The sequence below is a fragment of the Cygnus atratus genome, chromosome 5 (genome assembly GCF_013377495.2).
Source record: "Cygnus atratus isolate AKBS03 ecotype Queensland, Australia chromosome 5, CAtr_DNAZoo_HiC_assembly, whole genome shotgun sequence".
NCBI lineage: Eukaryota > Metazoa > Chordata > Aves > Anseriformes > Anatidae > Cygnus > Cygnus atratus.
This window is the reverse complement of record NC_066366.1, coordinates 6,094,547-6,113,722: the sequence shown is the minus strand read 5'-3', so window position 1 is coordinate 6,113,722 and position 19,176 is coordinate 6,094,547. Positions and strand designations below refer to the sequence as shown.

The window sequence follows — 19,176 nt, the reverse complement described above, 5'->3', positions numbered from 1 at the left end:
TTTTAGCTGCCACTGCTTCACAAGCACGTGGATGGACGCTGTCAATAAATCTGTATTTGCAGTGAAAACTAAAATCTCATCCAGCTCTTAACATTGAGCATGTGTTTTGAGGCTGTGCAGGTTTATATTCTTTATAAATATGTAACACAAAGGCTTACCCTGTAGAGGAGCTTGCAGTAGCAAGCTCTTAAAGTAAAACATTCAGCACCTCGCACAGACCTTGATGGAGAAATGCCTGTATTTGGACAACAGCACTAAGCTGTTGCTAACCAACGTCCAAAGGTGAGTTTGGAACCCAACTAATTACAGTCTGCTCCTTGTAGGGGCAAGGAGGGCTTCAGGCTGCTCCCTCTTTCCCACGCCTCTTGGAAGTTGTGCCTGATCGTACTCACGTTCATTGATCCGCTTCAGCCTCGTCTGAGAGAAAGCGGTCGGGGTTGGGCAGGGCTTTGTGCCCTCCTGTACAGCTGGCAGCCTGGAGTGCGCGCTCAGGTCCTCAGCTCGGACCTGCCTTTCAGCCTTTCCCCTCCGCCGGCCGTGCAGCGGCGGGAGCGAGAGAAGGGCAGCCCTTGGGCCTCGCAGCACGCCGGGGGGGACCCTAGGGCCTAGGTTCACCCTGCTCCCCGCTGCTGTGAACTTTTGGGGGCTCCAGGCAAGCCGCTCTGCGTCCTTGCACTGCGTAAAGCGGGAGTCGCGCTCCCGTCTTGCCCGGGGTGGGTGTAGGGGCTTTCCCACGCTCCGGGGGGAGCTGCTTCAAGGCTGCCGTGCGGCCGAGCCGGGCTGTGCCGGGCCGTGCCGAGCCGTGCCTGGGCGCCCCGGGGCTCCTCCCGGCGCTCCCCGCCGAGCCGGCGGCTCTCCTGCTCCTTCCGCGCCCCTTCAGGCGGTGCCGTTCGCGATGTGCCCCGGCTCGGAGGAAGGCGAGGGCCGGGGGCTGCGGCCGGGACCGTCCCCGGGCCCCTTTCTCCCCCCGCTGCCCGCGGTGCGCGCTGCCCCGCTGCGGCTGCAGCGGCCCCGCGGGCGGGCACCACCCCGCCGCCAGCCCCGCGCCGGGATCTGGGCAGCATTAGGCTTCCCTCCTCCCCTCCCTCCCCGCCTCCCTTCTCCTCCCCTCTCCTCCGGCTCTGCCCTCCCCCCCTTCCCCTCCCTCTCCCCGCAGCCGCCGAGCCCGGTCCCAGCGCGCCCGCAGCCTCCTGCTGGGGGCCGCCGCCGGCTGGCGCTGCCCGAGCCGAGCCGTGCCGTGCCGTGCCGTGCCGTGCCGAGCCGTCCCGGGGGCAGAAGTTGTGCGGAGCGCCCAGGATGGGAGCCCGGCTGCAGCCCCTGGCCCTGCGGCTGCTGGCGCTGACGGTCCCCTTGGTGGCGAAGGGGTTCTCGGACGAAACCCTGGAGAAAGCCGCGAAATCCGAGGGATACTGCAGCCGGATCCTGCGAGCCCAAGGCACCAGGAGGGAAGGGTACAATGAATTTAGCCTCAGGGTGGAGGGCGATCCAGAATTTTACAAGCCTGGGAACAGTTACCGGGGTAAGTTGGCCGTCCTTTCCTTCCGACAGCAGCAGTGCGGTCAGGACAAGTGTCCCCGAAACTACAACGGGGCTCTCTCTGCATGTCACCTCCCTATCCCTTCTGGAGCGCGTGTGTGACTGTGTGGGTTAAGGCAGGGTAACGTGCTCCCACGCATTACTTTATCGGGGATGCTTTCATGACAAGTGAGAGCGAGTTGGATTTCACGGTGTCACTTTACTCCTAAACACGAACTCAGTATTAAGAGGATTTTCCTTTCTTTTATGAATTCTCTCTGCCGGCTCAGCTCAACGTTACAAGTTGACGTGACACAAAACGCACTCACTCTTCCCTCTTTTGCCTACTTCTGTAGGATTGCTTCCTACCCCTGTAAACGTAGCACAGAGAGTAGAAGCTTCAGTATCCAGCAGAAAGGAGAGGAAACTCGGAGCTAGTTGGTCTTGCCCTGAAATATGAATGTTAATATAATGAGTTAGCATATGGGCAAACAGTGATGCAGCATGCTGCCAACTTCCCACATTTTGCACTTCTGTTTACCCCCCCCCCCTTTTTTTTTTTTCCTGGGGAAAAGAACAGATGGCCCAAACAGGAAAGAGCCAGAGGAGATGGTGCTAATGACCACTGTAAATAAGAGATGGAGGCATTCAGTCTCTGCTGAACATTTCACATACTATCCTTGAAATTAACTTCCAAAGCACTCTTCAGCATCTTTATCTATTAATTAGAAAAAGGCAGTTTTTGGTCACTTTTCCTGCCTCACTACACAATCCCTTTGGAAACAAACCTTCATGGAATACACTGTCAACTTTGTATTTTAAAAGTACTTTGAAGAGAAATTGGACTCGCTTTTTTTTTTTTTTTATGTACTTTACCCCATCTCTTTTATAGGCAAAATGAATGGGTTCTTTGGGAAATCATCACTCTGGAAAACCAATTTTAAAAGTTTCTTCTAAGTATTTCTCCTGACCTTCCTTGGAGTCAGTGTAAAGAGCAACGTTTTCCCATTGCATGAACATGGGAGTCTTAGGACAGATGGGGAGAAAAAAAAGTCTATACATCATGTTCTCTTAAAGAATAGGAAAAAATATCTGCTGTGTTGATTAACCTGTTTTGAGTACCAGGCTGTAACTTTGTGGGATTTGTGATAAAGTTTTTTTCTCAATAACTGACATTTAAATGTGGTGTGAGGAAATGTGCATTTCCCATCAGTCAGTTAACCGTTCCAGACATTAGGATTAGTACCTGGAGTCTGAAAGATTCCATGTTGCACGTCTACCAAGCAGGATAAAGAGAAGTAAGTGTCAAGTTCCTCGACAGTTACAGATATGTGAATGTTCTTCAGAAGTTTGGGAATTTACTTCTGTGAAAGTATTACTGGACATTTAGAGGCACCTGCCAAAGAAGTTTCTATTACGTGGAAACGTAGGGGCAAAGAAAGCCCCGAATGGATTAGAATTAATTTTGTGGACGTACTAGATCTTGATGTTAGGAGCTCAATCAATAATCATATTAGCATATTGTAATATCTTAGAAATGAGAAAATTACAGCTAATAATAAAAATTGAAAATGTAGACCAAAACACGTGGTTTTGATATTTAAGCTTATGTGCCACCTGAATACTTTATTCTGAACGGTCCTTTCAGGACACTTTATGGAGGGTTGGAAGAACATAAGTAAATGTTACCCTAACATATACATTATCCGTGACAATAGATAAAACTAGCAGCACTGTGGAATGTTTTTAAGAGCTCATTTTCGAAGGAAATTCTGTGGAACAACTGGAACTATGCTACTGTTTTATACAAAGGTTAGAAAATGTAGCTAACAATTAAAAATGTGGGATTATAGCACATCTGTGGGGGTTTTAGCTGTAAATTGCTAGATGGACTACACTGCAGAGGATTTGCACAACCTCAGTTGAGTTGGAGCCAAATATGCCTGTTTCTATGGCCCCTGTCTCATTTAATTCAATCTGGATCCTTGGCACATTTCCTAGTGGGCTCCTGGAATAAACTAGTATTTATGCAAGGTGGATAACGCAGGAACTCACTCTACATACAAATCCAGTACACCACTAACCCGATGGTGTGGAGGCATCCAGCTACGTTTGTTACTCCGGATCGCTGCTCGACATGCCTTCTGCCTCAGGCCTTGGAGCTGCGGTGACTGGAGGAAGCGCTGCAGCGCTCCAGTGGTGTGGCAGTCAGAAGACTGCAGTTCACAGCCACCCTTTGTCTTTGGGAAAACTTCCTCCAGTTACTCACCTTTAGATACACGGGGATCTGTTTGGGTGTATAGAAGTTGTGCTTTCCATCTCAATGGAGCACTAATAGAGGAGAATGGCCCTGAGCACTGAATAATCTCATTGAATGTGTATGCATTTCCCCCGGCAGCAGTAAATAAATATAAAAAAGGACACTTTCTCCCATATCTGACAACGAAGAAGAATGAGGAAGCTGAGCAGCCATCCTCATTTCCTCCCTCGCGTGCGATGCAGGAGCAATGGCTTTGGGCCTTGTGGTTCCCCCAAGGGAGGTGGCATGAAAGGTTTCTGACATCTTATTTGGGGCTCCTGGGGCCGTGGCCTTTCTTTGCCTGGTCCTTCAGCCTGCAATGTCACTTCCTCCCCTGGGGAGCAGACAGAGAAACGTGTGTGGGGAGCTGGTCTTCCACTGGTAGCAGGCTTGTTTGTGGGCACACTACCCCGGGGCATGGTCCCCTCCCTCCTGCTCAGCTTGGGCCCAAGGTAGCTGCTCTCCCTTCCTCCAAGAGGAAGGCAGAGACAAGCCTGAAGTTTAATTCAGTGTTACTGGGTAATTGTCCTTGAAACTAGTCAGTCTTAACTCTATTGATTTGTAGATTGTTAATTTTGCATGAGCTTTCCAGGAAAAATGAGTTAGGTTTCAACCTCTTAAAAATACACACGAAATAGCCTGTAAGAAAGGTAATAGTACGTCCATTTGATGTGCTAACACGCAGCGCGTGGTTTCTGCCATGATATCCTGGAACTGGTGTGCTGATGAGGAGGGTGAGGATGTGACTTGTGCAGTCCCTCGCTGCACCGCTTAGGTAGCACTGTCCTTCTTTGTGCCCCTGTTCCCAACAGTCTGCATTCCCACGTCTGCCAAGGCCAAGCTGAGCTGATGCTGTGCACTCCCTCTGTGGCCGGTTCAGGACTTCTCTTCCAAGGAATGCTGAATCTTTTGAATTTGTTTCTTCTGCCCAATGTGCAAACGCTCTTGCCTGTGATATGCAAGCGAGCCCTCGTTCTGTAACTATCTCAGCATTTCTCCTGTATCACCAGTTCTGGATAGAAGCAGACATAAAAGTGTAGCTGTCGGTACTTGCGCAGAGCGGACGCAGGATGTGCAGCAGCCTAGGACGGAGTCAGGCAGCCTTCTTGCCCCGGAGCAATGGAGCTGCCGCTTTGATCCCCCCTTCAGCTGGGGACCCGGGGGCAGCAGGAGGGCCGGGGCGGTGTGTGACGAGAGCCGCCTTGCAAGGTGCTTAGAGGTTTGCCGGAGGGGATGGAAACGGACGAAAGAACCTGTTGGTACGTAATCGTCCTTTGAAAGGGAGATCCTGCACTTCGAGCCTTGCGCTGAGACCGAACTGCTGTTTCCGGGAAGCGCAGGGCGCTGGGTGAGCGCTAATTACCGCAGGGCGCTGCGGGGGGAGCACTCGGTCTCTCTTTGCAACGCCAGGAGCGGCGCCGAGCCCAGGGAGGGGAACTCCCGGCCCTCGGGAGGAGCCCGGCGGTGCCCCGGGTGTGCAACAGCTGGGAGTCAGGCTTGGGACTTCTCCTCCTCTTTTTTTTTTTTTTTTTTTTTTTTTTGGGCTGCAAATGTTTGCAAAGTTGGACTACCAGTACTAATTATTGGGCAGATAGTGAATTAATAAATTCGAGCAACACTTAGAAACATAGTCAGAAATCTTAGTTGCTCTTATGCGGCCGCTTGGTTCCCATATATAAAATGTGAAAGTTTCTTCCTCCCCAGAAATGATGAGGTTTAAGTTCATGCTAAGATTCTAATGAATAGAAAAGCAGGCTGAAAATCATGGGAGTTGGGGGTCTTGCCCTTATGCCTATCAGTACTTTATATTTGTATAGGTGTTTATAAAAAAAAAAAAAAAAAAAAACAATGACTCACTTTGGTGTAAACATGGCACTTTCAGTTTTTAACTTTTTGTGCATTTGTCCAGTCCTCTATTTTCACAAGTAGGCAGAAGTTACATGCATTTGTACAAACACCATTGGTTTTAGACCCAAATACTGCTGCGTAATGCTAGAAAACTTCAAACATCCTATTATATATGTTTTTTCTGTTACTGAATTTCTAGATCAAAAAGGGCTCTACGTATTCCAAATGAAATCTGAACATATTCTGAAATGAGTATCTTTTAAGGGCTGTCTGTCATTGTTAGTAATGTGTTGCAGCTCCTCGCGTCCTGTTTGTGTGAGAGGCAGTCCCTCGTGAATACCCAGCTAGAAAGCAGCGATTGCAATTGGCAGTTGCAGTTTGCTCATGAAAACTCTGGGTGGTCTTCAGTTCCTATTGTGCCAGTCAGGGTTTGAGAGCGTGACAATAGTGCACTACAAGCAACACTGTCTGTATCGTGGCTGAAGTAAAAGCTACTTATGAGGACTTGTAGTCTGGTTTTCTGACCATTTTCCTTTAATTCAAACAGATTTTTTCCATAAAATTTATCTCTGTTTCAGACTGAGATTCCTATAAGGCATTGAAAAAGGCTGAATAATGTTTAAATACCCCCAAAAGTTTTGCCTCAAAGCTAGCTCTGCCCTGTTTCATCTTGCTTTATAGCATTCAGAAAAGCTGCAGCTGACACGAAGCTCAGGTGATGCTTAGGTACTGGCAGTGGCAACTAGTAAGATCATACAAAGGCGTCTTGCACCACCAGAATGTGAGGGATGCAATCCTGATGCCAAGCATAGTAAAATCAGAATAGGCAGTGTTACACTGTTTCTTCTCTGCTAGCAGCTCCAGTCAACAGCACCTTCGTGGTCATGATTGGAGTGTGAAGATAGGTGTTTTGCTGATGTGTAGGATGCTTCGGCAGCACAACCACAGACGTTGGTTTTACCCAGGAGTTCAGCTTTGTGTCCTGTTCTGCCCTGAGGAAGGAAGAAGCAGGATAAAGAAGATGAAGGATAGTTTTAAAGCTAGCACCTCTGTCTAGTTAAGCTGGGGCACGCAGTATGGTCACGTTGCTTTAGAGTCAAAGAAACTTTCTGTGTACTAATGCCTAGATCCTTGTCTGTGCTCGAAGCAGTACAAAAGCTGAAGCCAAATGTTTCAGGAGATATTTCTTTGCATAAAAACAAAACAATAACAGAAAAGCATCATCAACAACAACAAAAAAACACAACACAACCTCCTGTAGAGCTGAACAGATGAGCAATCTGTGTGGGAAAAAAAAAAGAGGGTATGAAAAAATAGCCGAGAGATTTCACATCAGCACTCTGCCAGTGCTTTTCACTTTATGTGGAAACTTGGACTGAAGATTTTTGTGTTCTGGCTGGCTTTGCTCCATGTTGTTAGTGCTCTAGCTTTTGTTAATACCAATTTAAAGCATACACATTTCACATTGAACTAAGAAATTATATGCATGTGTCTGCCTTCACAACTAATAGTATGTTTTCTTTGTTTCTTATATTTCAGTGACACTTTCTGCTGCTACTCCTGCATACTTTCGAGGATTCACATTGATTGCTCTCAAGGAAGGAAAAGAAGGTGACAAAGAAGAAGACCATGCAGGAACTTTTCAGGTGGGAGATCTTTCCCTGACCTGTACTGCTAGGAGTCTTTCTTACTGTATGCTGGGCTCAAAGGGAGCTATTATTTGCACAAGAGAATGCAGAATATGCTTAAGTAAGCACAAATATTGGTGGATGCTGACATGAGAACAGAATAATGTATTTTATATTCTATGCAATCTCTTCAAGAGGTCAAGGCTTTTGTACCTTGACTTCAACTCGCCTTCCTACACTTTTCAAGTTAAGCACGTGCATAAAATATTTGAACTAGAGCCTGAATTTGTTATCCGAAGAGAACATGAAATGTATTTGTTTTTGCTTTTTGTATTTCTTTGCCTAGGTATTTCTGTTCTTTCAGATGTAGATTACCCTTCTGAGAAGTGTGCTTGCCATAGCTGTAATGATTGTTTTATCAGTCATAAATTAGGTTCTGCTGTTTTATGATGCTTAGTAGTACTTTACTTAACGAACACATTCAGTGGGATGAAATGTTGTTTATCATTATCAAAGGATTGGAACCCAGAGCAGTGATTCACAAAATAGTATTTCCATCTATTTCAAGATCACATTGCATGAAAAAAAATCTGGAAATAGAGAATACACATCATGTTTATGAAAATGGATAGAAATTGTGTAGATTTGTCGTTGCCCAAGATTCTCAAATGAGGTATTGTTTGCTGTTTGATTCCAAATTTAGGAATGTTGTACATGGTACTGATTATAGTTTACAGGATGGTTAATAATACTGATAGTAATTTCAATAATGATTTATAGATAAAATACGTTATTTGCCACTAAGAAGCACCTCTGTGTTTTCAAGAGAAATACTCAAAGGTTTTATTTTGGTGAGCTACAGGGGGGCAGAAATCACCGTAATGCTAGCATCTCTTCCTAAAGGTCTTCTATGTCTTGTTTATAGCATATATGAAGTGCAAACTCAATACGTATTTGAGTATTTGTTTTCCTATCTAGTTTGTCTAGAGGCCTCTTTCTAGTTTTCATACGCTTTCTAAGAAAACCTGGAATAAATGGTAATGTATTTGATATTGGAATAATTCTACCTTCCTTAAAATTAAATGTTTTCCTAATACTATTTGAGAGAAATCTGTTTAATATGAACAGTTTATTCTTTTCTTAAAGTAAATCAGCATTAAAGCCTCAGCTGATGCTAAGAAGTAGAAATGGTGTGCTTCATCAGTGTTAAAAAGAAACTTGTCACCAATAATTTCTCTGTTTCAGTTGTTAATGTCTCTGTAGCATGACTAATGGGAAAGAGTTGGCCTGAGTTTTTCCTTTATGGCCAGATGTATGTCTAACTCATAATAAAGTGAGAAACTCACTAAGCTTTCCTGAAACACAGAGGAATTTTCAAGTCAGCAGAGAGTGGGAGGCAAATGGAAATTCTAAATGGATCAAAACATAAAAAGCCTAATGGATCTCAGTGGAGGAAAGGTTGTTTAATTAGCTTTATTATACGGATTGCAATCTGAGATCGGTATTCTAATTGGGAGAGGAGAGTTTCAAATTTTATGTGCAACTAAATTTGTGTTTCTGTGGGGCAAGCAGTACTCACTGTACTTGTCCAACGTTAGTGCAATTAACTGAAGCTCATTTAGATAGTGCCTGCCAGTCCTGCCTGTGTTCATGCAGGTTAAAGAATTTTGTTTAAATATCCGATGAATGCTTACGGTGATAAATACTGATGTCTCTTGTGTCATGGTTAGGTGCTCATAACTGGAAGAGGAAAAGGGAAGGTTAGTTTGCACTTTTTGCTTTGTAACATAAAGATCCTAATGGTGTCTAAACAGTTTTTCAGAATAAGATGTATAGCCATTTGCAGTTATGTATTTCCAGTGCTCAGGTGGAGAACACATTATTCAATGAATTAGCTAATGGAACAGAACTTGGTGAAAATTGCTAAATAGTGGCAAAAGTCTGGATGCAAATTCTGGGCTGCTGGAATAAAGCTCTGCCTCCATAAGGAAACATATTTACTGTTCAAATAATAATCACAACAAAGCAAGGAACATAAAATGCACCGCATGAAGCAAAGTGCTTCATTTATATTAGCAAGACTTTGTAGTGTAGCTAGGATTGATGGAACCCGAGGCTGACAAATGTAAGACATTTTTTCCTTCCCTTCCCTCAGAGAACATAACCCACCATATTTTCCAGTCTGTGAATGCTACTTTCAAATCACGAAACATGGGTTGCCCAGACATTCTTGGGCAAAACCTGCACAGGCACAGGTGAAGGTGCCATGAGGCCGTGCCTTCCGTTTTGCACAGAGCTATTGAGCGTTGAACTGATTGTTGTGTGTAATGCTTCAAAATAATGTAGAGGAGCATGTGCTAGAGTAGCAGGGTGTTAAATAAGGACGGCCTTCTCAGCGACTGAAACAGACGTGGTATGCTTAGGTTGGAAAAACGTGGTGTTTGGGGTCATGGCCGTGCTGCAGCAGGTTTTGCTGTGAGCCCCCTTGGACGGGATGAACATGTAGTGACCGGCTGCCGTGAGTTTGCCTGGCAGGGGCTTTGCTCTGCCTTTTACAACCTCCTCGTGGCTCATTGACTTCTGTCTGACTGCAAGTCAGCAGGTACGGTCAGTCTTCATTAATCATTAAGCTGCAGGGTCTTGATCCTATAAACAGCACAGCTGTTAAAATTCTTGGTTGAACAGGTATTTTCTCCTGTACTTTTTTTTGGTTACCTTTGTACTTGTCACAGAGTAGAGACCTTTACAGAAGTGTAGTTTGGACTCCACCATTCTAAATCTGTTTTTCACTGAGAAAACTGAGATTTTTAGGCCTGATTTTACTGTTTCTTTATTAACGAGGCCAAACTTCTTTTTCTTTGTCTTTGTAGCACACCCAGGGCAGAATCTGGGTTAAAAAAAAAATCATGTTGTTTCCCACAAACATACATTAAATAGCTAAATTAAATATAGCTGGGGAGTTAAATATACCAAATTCAGTCATAGAAATATGGGGATGTAATAATATGGCTTTTACTTACGCTAGTGGTAATTGTACAAGTCGGGGGTGCAGTGCGGCACTCTGAAAGCTTCGACTATTGTGTCCCATTGGACTCTTTACACAAACCTTCCCAACTGCTGTCATGCAGAATGCTGATCCGTCTGTTTTGTAATGTTTAGCAACAGTCTGCAAATTGTTTGAAGGCAATTTAAAAGCAAATTATACTCGGGGGCAACAATCAAGAACTGATAGACTATAGAGCAGTGTCTATACAGGCCATTTTAATCAGCATGGATATGCAATGTAATAGATTTAGTTTAGTAAATAATGTATAATAATAGAAATTTAGTGCTGAACCTCGTCTGATTCATCTTCATCTCTGAGGAAAATATATACTCCAAGGAAAGTCTTAGGGGATGTGATGTTTTCTGAATCTTTTCTTAAGAAGTGTTCAACAGCAACAAAACATTCATAATCTCTCCAAGTGGCGTGTTCAAACCCTTCAACATATTGTGTTTTACGGAAATTTCAAGGAAAACTTGTGAAATATTGTGTGCAAATATGACGTGCTTTCCTGATGTATGGTGATACACTGACTCAAAGGCTCAAAATTAGACATTTCTCTGTCTTGTTTTAGCATAATCAGCTATTAGACTCGTGTGATGTCCACTGTTTTTGTGGTATTTTATTTCTGAGTGTAGTAGTGTTCACAGTAGTGTTCCTGAAACTATCCCTTTGCTCTGCTGATAAGAAAATAAGTGGGTTTCACTTTCTGTGCTCTCGAATGAATGTAAGAACATACCAAGAACCAATGTAAGAACATACATAGGCACAACAGGAGCAAGAGTGAAGGTTTCATTAAAAATATGGCATATATAAAAGCTGGGGGTGTGTGCTAAAGCAGAAAATATGTAAGGAAAGTTGGAGCAGTAGTAGATAAGTAAGGCAAGTGGTCCTTTATCCTAAGTCCTCCTTCTCTAGGTTTACCCTGAACTGCCCCAAACATTTGTCTTTGTTCCTTTGTTTGCTGAATGGTGATCATTTCTTTTGATGCTGTTTAGCTGACTGAAGTGCTTACCAAAGCTTTTAGATTAAAAGGTATTTTTACAAGCTCTTAGAAAAGCAGATCCTCAGTTGCTGTGTTCTAGCATTTTACAGGAATCTTGTGTCTTTTTAAGCAGGCGATACTGCGTTTTGAAAGAAGCAGTGTAAAAAGGCTTCTAGGTATGTGTCATGATTTACTAGTTTGTGTATTTATATTCAAAGTTAGTTTGTATTTAAAAAAATACTGCAATTACTTATGAAGCTTTTTATTATTAAAATTAAGCTATGCTTGCCATCTTGATGTTGCACTCAACTGTATATTTTTTTAACCTTACGTCCCATGTTGAGCATATCAGGTAATGAGTAAATGGCTTATTCTGAGATGTATGAAATGATGTTGCTTTGCTCAAAACTCTGCTAGATGTTTCCCTTTCCCAGCATCTTGATGCTGGAACAGAGTCAGTCATCTTACTGCTTGTAAGCATATGGAAGTAATGAATTTTTACTCTGATTTGATGTGAAATGTTCAATCATCCGGTGGTTTGCAAATCATGTGGGATTAATTTCCAGTTCATACTAAAACCATATCATTTAAGTTTCTTGGTAAAGGTTCCTCACAGCAGTGAATGACAGTGTATTGTCCCTATCTAACTAAAATTTAAAACTTTAAGAATTGTTCAGGATTTTCATGAAGGAGGGTTCAGACATTGGCATATGTAATCCTGGAGTGACAGGTGAGGTTGGGGGGGTAAGAAAAGGATGGACACTGTTTATTTCCTTGTGCCTTTAAACCTAGTAATTATGTGGCCACCACATGTATAACTAGTTTACGTTTATCAGAAAGAAAAGAACACAGAGCTGCGTGCATTGGCTTCAAAGAGAGACAGATGCTGTAACACCCCCGTACAAAGGGCGGGGGTTGTGGATGCAGTTGCATCCAAGCCCCTAAATGAAAATTCTCTTTCTGAAGTTTTGATCAGCAGTTCTGCCATCAGCAGGAGATAAATCAATGTGAAACATCTGTACACGGTCATTGAATTCATGATCCAATGCTATTACAGGAATGTCTTAAAGATGAAAGAATCAGAATGTGCCAGGTATATGACCTGGAGCCTGAGAAGGGAGAGATGAATTTTGAAAAATTAAATGTTATATTTATGTCTCCTGGTCTTTTCAATTTGCCACAGTATTCCTGAATTTCTGCTAAAATCCAATCTTTCCTTGCTGTTATTGCACAAGAATTGTGCACATTATTCTAGACCAAAAAAAAAAAATTAAAAAATGTAAAATAAGCCTTAGCTCCTGTTTTGTGTAGGATGGAATTGGTTGTCCTTGATGGAAACTTTCACACATTTTCTAGAGCTCCCTGACTCTCATATCATGATACTTTTTTTTTTTAAGCTTATATTTAATCTTTGAGTATCTGTCACAGCAAGTTCTAGTGATTAGAAAATGTGAATGAACCCTTTGAATTAGATTACATATAAAAATCACTGGTACACTGGAAGAACTGTAATCCGAACCATTTATTGGCAAGGTTTTGGTTAAAAATTGTTGTGTCTTGCTTCAGACAATAAAAGATTATGATATAAAAGAAGAGTGGTGAGCATCAGGAACTTGCAGAAGAAGAACAGCTCTGTGATAGTAATTATTTATTTACAAATATTTGTTGATATTTCAAGTTGTGCTTTCAAAAAAACCCACAACTACCTGCTCCCCTGGGGCGGGGAGAGGGGAACAAAAAATAAACAAAAAACAGAAAACATGCCTCTTGAGATACATTAGCTAAAACTCCAGGATCCAAGGTTTATCAGAGTCAGGTTATCTCAAGTGTTACTTTTACACTGCCTTGCAGCCTGCCAGTGTATGCTGTCTACCTCTGCAGTGCCAGACTATGTCATGGTAAGGTATTAGAGCTGCCTACTTAAATCTCCCATGAAAAAGAATATCTACTAGATTATTCTCTTCCTTGGATTAGCAAGACTTTCTGGTCCCAGGAGGCTCCTGAAGAGACTTGTTAGATAATTGTTTCCTGGTATTTGGCATTGGCGCTTAACAAATCAACTCCCGCCTATGTGGGAAGATGTGAAGAGAGGAAATGACACTGGAAGCACTGTCCTTTTCTGCCTTGGAGACTCCGGACTGCTTGTCTCATGCATCAGCATTGGGAGTCCCCTTCTTGGCCTCTTGGGACCATTTAATGCTTTACAGGAGTCCTCTGCACAGATCTTGCTTCCAGACCCACAGCCAGTTTTGCATTTGCAATTATTTAATTCAGAGCCCAAGTCCAGTTCTGGGCATGCAGATCCCACTAGCTCTCTTCTGTCCATAAGCAGAAGCTATATGTTCTTCCCCCTCAGGCAGTGCTGAAGAGGACACATCCATCTCAGTGACTCTAAAGGAAGGTGTTTTAAATATCCCTTTCCTCCAGCCCAGGTAACCTACCTAACACATTGTTACTCCAGTGTCAGATAAATGAAGAAAGACAGACAGAAATTTTAGCAAAGACATTTAACCCAGTGGCAACAGCCAGATGCTTTGCAGTTAGCATAGGATAAACGGACTATAACTCCGTGTATTTGGGCTCTGGTTTCATAGACATTTCTGTTCAGCATCTTTTTCTTTACTCCTAATGTTGCCATCAGGCTTTCCTTCCTAGATTTCTCTTTTTGTCTCCTCATTATTTACCAGGTTCATCTAAGGCTCTCAGCAATTATTTTGATTCTTTGTGGCTCTGCTGAGCTAGATCACCACTGTTATCTCCTTATCTCTTATTATTTTTCTTTAATGCTCCATGACTTACCTCTGTTGTAGTTATTTGCCATTCTGCAGCATCAGAAAACCTTCAGTGTGTCAGTTTCAATCGACAGGACCTCAGAGCAAGTGTCTGTTCTTTGTACTTCCATTTTACATCTGGTTACAGAGTTTTTATCAGCTATTCCCTAGTGATCTGGACTTCTTTAGCTATTACTGCCTGTAATCCTAGTTATGATAAGTTATGGATCTGGACAATCATGCTACCCACAGAATGATACAGGGTTTTTAAAAGGAATGGATGTTCTGGTGAAACATGCTCATTTTGACGCTTCTCTCCAGGTGAGTACAGCCAGCTACCAGACTATGATGAGTAGACTGCAGAAGTACAAAATTATAGAAGTACTTGAAAGCCTTCTCTTATATTGTCCTTTCTTTTCCCTTCAGGTGTTTGCGGCGGGGGGGGGGGGGAAGGTAGGAGTGGTGGAGGGTGGAGGTGACGGTAGAGACTGAGGCTCAACTTGACAGTTTCTCCAGGCTATATGGACTTTACAGCTCTTTTAAGAAAATCCCGGTTTCAGTCCTCTAGAGATTTGAGAGAGGAACACGTGCACCAGTAGGAGGTCTCCCAGTTAAATTTAAATGGTGGTTTGTTTGTTTTCTTTAATTAATGGTCTTGAGTGCCTTCAGAGAGTTTCTGGTGGTTTAGGATTGGAAATAGCTCTTATAAATTTAGGAATTTGTCTGTCTCACTGATTCATGAATGGCTGTTACAGAGAAAATCTTTCAGCTACACTTCAGACCATATTAGAGACCTTCAGTTCTCCGGGCTTCGTAGTCATGAGGCAAGTCAGCTCTCATCACAACTCATTGCTGAATTCATTGCTACCAGATGGAATCTACTGTTTGCTGTGCCATTTGTCTTGAGATCGCTTTCTGAATTCAGAAGGCAATTTTGCATTACCACAGAGACCATGTATTTAGCTTTCATTATTCCACACTGCATGTGTGCCCTTCTTAGACCTAGATTGCGGTCACCCTGACAGTCATCCTCCTTTGCAACTGTTCCCTTTCTGATGATGGTAGGAACCTCTCGGTGTTTGCAAAGGGATACTGTTTCAGCTTCCATTGCTGTCCTGAGTAGTAGTAATTGATTATTCTCTCTGCTGTGATAGCTCTTTCTCATGACCTAACAACCCAGGATCATTAGTCATCTGATCAGTGTATTTATTCTACGTCAGAGTGGTGTATGTAGACTATGTCCTGAATTCCTCTCTGTATACCACAGGACATAAAAGCCAGGTAATGATGAACAATATTGCTGTTTTGTCTTATAGTGATGGTGATGCAAGATTTGTTCAGGGAAATTAACATATTTTGATTCTGGTGCATTCAACATGTTTGCTTTTCAGTACTTTATCCTAATACACATTTATAACTGCTTTTAGTCTTTTCACTTCATGCAGTCATGAATGGAAATCCACAATGATGTCCTCAGAATAGGATAAGACTTGTAAAACTGAAAAATCTACCTTTTCATTTTAAACACATCAGATGTTTTGCTTCAAGGACAGTCTTTACTCAAGAGACTTTGCAGACATATTTCTGATTAAAATACTTGATTTTCTTTGGTTTCTTTTCCTTAAAAGCTTTAAGATAGGGCCAGAATGTAGCTTTAAGACATCTCCTTTCCCTGACCAGACGGAGACTATTTGGGGTCCAAGACCAAAAATCTATATAACATTGCTTTTTCTCCCAGATCTACTCTTGCAGGACTCCAGGAGTTTCTCTCTTTCCAGCATAGTGCTGGATTGCTTCAGTGTAACGTCGCCTTGTTCCTCCCTGGTTTGTAAAGTCTGGGATTTTAAGGATATCCCTAATTGAAAGTACTGATAAAGAAGAGCCTCTTTGGACAAATGGACTAAGTTCTCTCATCAGGATTTCTCCTGGTCTGTCACCCCACGTTCTGTTTCCCTCCAATTGTTCGACATCTCCTTAAACTCTGCTGATGATCACCTAAGAGATATTTCTTTCGGTTAATATTAAGTCCTGTAAGAGAGGTTCTCAGTGTCCATCTAGGACCTAACTATAATTTTGAAAAGGTTTCCTGAGGTGCTGCCCTGTGAGCCACCCCACTGGTGACATTTGTTCAGTCCTGTCTGTTCTCCGGTGCCCTTTCTGTTTCCCACTTCCACTGATCCCAGCGTGCCCCCTGCATCTCGTTCTGTGTGGATTACCTGACTGCTGTCATCACTGCTGTAAGAGTCATGCTTTTATTGCTGACTTCTCATCTGCTAAATTGCTCTCTGACAGAATTGCCCTGATCCTACGCAAGACTCTTATCTTACCCAGCAGACAAAGCTAGGAGATCTGGCTTTTACTCTAAGCAGCAGATAAGGTGATCTCTGCCTCCCCTGGTCCTTGACTTGCTCCTTTAGTTATTTCTTAAAATAGGAAGAGTTCTTCCCTTCTGTGTTGGCAGAACTGGCTCCTCCTCCCCTCAACCTGTTAGCTTTTTTTTTTTTTTTGGCTGTACAAGAGAAAGATCAGGGAACAGGCATTTTTAGATACGGTCTCACTACTGAGACCAATCCTGAGTCGAGTGGTTTCTAGGTAGCTTCAGGACAGCTACTTAGATGAGAGATGTGCAGGGGCTTGACTTACTAAGCAACCACTGCAAAATCAAGGATATGTCTAGAAATGCTGTGCCACTTGCCATTATAGTTGTGCCCGAAATGATTCCTGACTTCTCCTCCAAGTAGTTGTGCTTCTGGAGGGAGCTGTTCCTGGGAGTCACCCCCAATGTAAATATACCTATCAGCAATCACTGAAAGGGGGCGGAAGAGTCACTTGTAAGTAATTACATTCCCCATACCTGGGTAGCATTTTATTTTCTCACTATTTATCTTCAGCTACCCCCAACCCTCCCTATTCCGTTGCCCTTTGCAGTTACTGAGAGAAACTGAAAATGGCATGTTCCACTTGTCTTTTCTGATGGCTCTGTAAGGGGCGGGCTATGAATGTACGCTACAAGTACAGCACAAGCAGAGTTTTCTGACCTAGGTACTTTTGATTTCAATTTGTACGGACAAGTGAGTACCTATAGGGGCAAGACATTTCAAGAAGCCGTTATTGCTGGTAACCAGTGGGACTTTCTATACAGGATTTTTTTTTATTTTGCCAAATAACTATTTGCTGGACAATATTTTGTATTTTGTCTGTGTAGTTACTTTTGATTATTAAAACAGCAGTGTATGAAAAATTAATTTTCATATGAAAATAAATCAAGAGTAGCAAGAAATTCCTGATCCAGTTTCATAAAAGCCGGTGTTTGGCTCTTGAGAACGCTTTTCAGAGCGCTCAGTAATTAGAAAGGGAAATTCCCTGCTGGTATAGAGCTACCATTTTGTTCCCCATTCCCTGCATTGTCGCTGTGGGTAGGATTATTATGCAATCTCTGGCAAGCTCATCCTAGCAGACTGCTTACTAATTTGTAGGCTGTAGGTGTAAATTGAAAAGCCTTCATCCTGCTTCTGTTTACTTCACAGATTGAACTGGGCTCCAATTATTCTCATCTGTGTGAATTGAGGCACTGTTGTTGCTCTTGCCTCTTTTTTTGTCCTTGTGGGTGGGCATAGCTCTTTTAGACCTGCATTTCTTTTCAAAAGAAACATTTAAAAGAATGAGTACATAAGAAGCAGTTTTAGCACTTACAGTTCTATAACTTTAAAGATTATATATATATATATATATATATATATAATATATATCGCTACAGTCACTAGTGTAGTACAGGTTCCTTAGGGCATTGCCGGTGTTTGTTCATGATTTGTCAGGCACACATCAGGGTTTTGTTCTCTTGGAACTTATTAAATCTTCCCGCCCCCCCCCCAGTTGCATGAGTAAAGCTGACCTGCTTGTATAGCAGGCTTAATAATACCTGATGTTGCTTGGTTTAAGCCTGTTTGTCTCAAACCTATTTTAGCTAACCTACTGATTTTTTAAAGAGGAGAAAAACAGAGGGGGAGAGAGGGTACATAAAGTAGCAAACAAATACTGAAACTGGATAAATACTTTACACTGTGACCTGTTTTGAGCCATAGATCACTTTCTTATGAAAATTAGCTACCTATTTTATATTATTAATAGAAGAATGCTTTCTGGAAGCTTCAGGGAGGTATTTTAAATGGTTGCTAAGGCAGCAGATTGCCTCTTATAGGTGGTCCTTTTGCTTTGGCCTCTCTGTACATGATATTGTGGGAACCCTAGATGTACGAACATAGCCAGAATCTGAAGTTAGTAAATTACCCCCCACACTAATCCTACCTGTTAAGAAAGTCTGCCCACACATCGTGATAAATCCTAGTATTATTAAGATAATCATATATGGTTTTTGAATCATAAATGTTTGTTTGTTGTATACATAGGACCAATGTATTTTTTTTTGGCTATACACAATTTCTTGGCTTCCTATGAGATTCTTTCAGTAACCTAGTTTTCTCATCCTCAAAGGTTATCCAAAGTACAAACATGAATTAGAATTCGGTTATGATATATTTAGACAGTGGGATTATATAATAGCCTCACTTTCAAATATTGTGTGTTCCAAACAGTAATTTGGAACATTTTTCTTAGAGCTTGTGTAGGATTTTTAAGGATGAAAAATACCTATAAACTATCTCCTCAAAATTATATATATATATCTACCTGTTTTTTTCTTTTAGCTTATCTTATGCTCACTCATCAGCTCATCTGATTGCACTAGTTGCAAAATGTATGAAACCAACATAACAAACAGCCAGCTTTGTATGTGGTGCAGATGTTATGCAACTGCCAGCTTCCACAGAAAGAGCAGTGCACATAGCCACATGTTCTTAGGTTTCTAAACCCATTTGCCTCTTGTTGCCAAGTATGAAAGAGATTTGACATAATTTTTGGAGAATAACAAACCTGATATAACCATTGTGAAAGCTGTTTCTGGAGCACCAACAGTTCTGTTCATATTTTTACATCCATACACATCATGTACAAAAAACTGTTTATGCCTGAGCCAAATAAGCCAGAATGATGTAAACGTGGGAAGGACCAGTGCAAGGATAAAAATATGG

At 42.4% G+C, this 19,176-nt stretch overlaps 1 protein-coding gene across 1 annotated transcript in view; it reads left to right on the top strand.

Annotated features, from left to right (window-relative positions):
• Nucleotides 1-1,147: 1,147 nt before the first annotated feature.
• SPON1 (spondin 1) overlaps nt 1,148-19,176 on the top strand; it is a 186,612-nt gene continuing 168,583 nt past the window's right edge. Inside the window, exons 1-2 of the mRNA XM_035550153.1 lie at nt 1,148-1,519; nt 7,202-7,308. Of these exons, the coding sequence (XP_035406046.1) occupies nt 1,297-1,519; nt 7,202-7,308 (330 nt within the window). The 5' untranslated portion in view covers nt 1,148-1,296. The remainder of the gene's footprint in view (nt 1,520-7,201; nt 7,309-19,176) is intronic.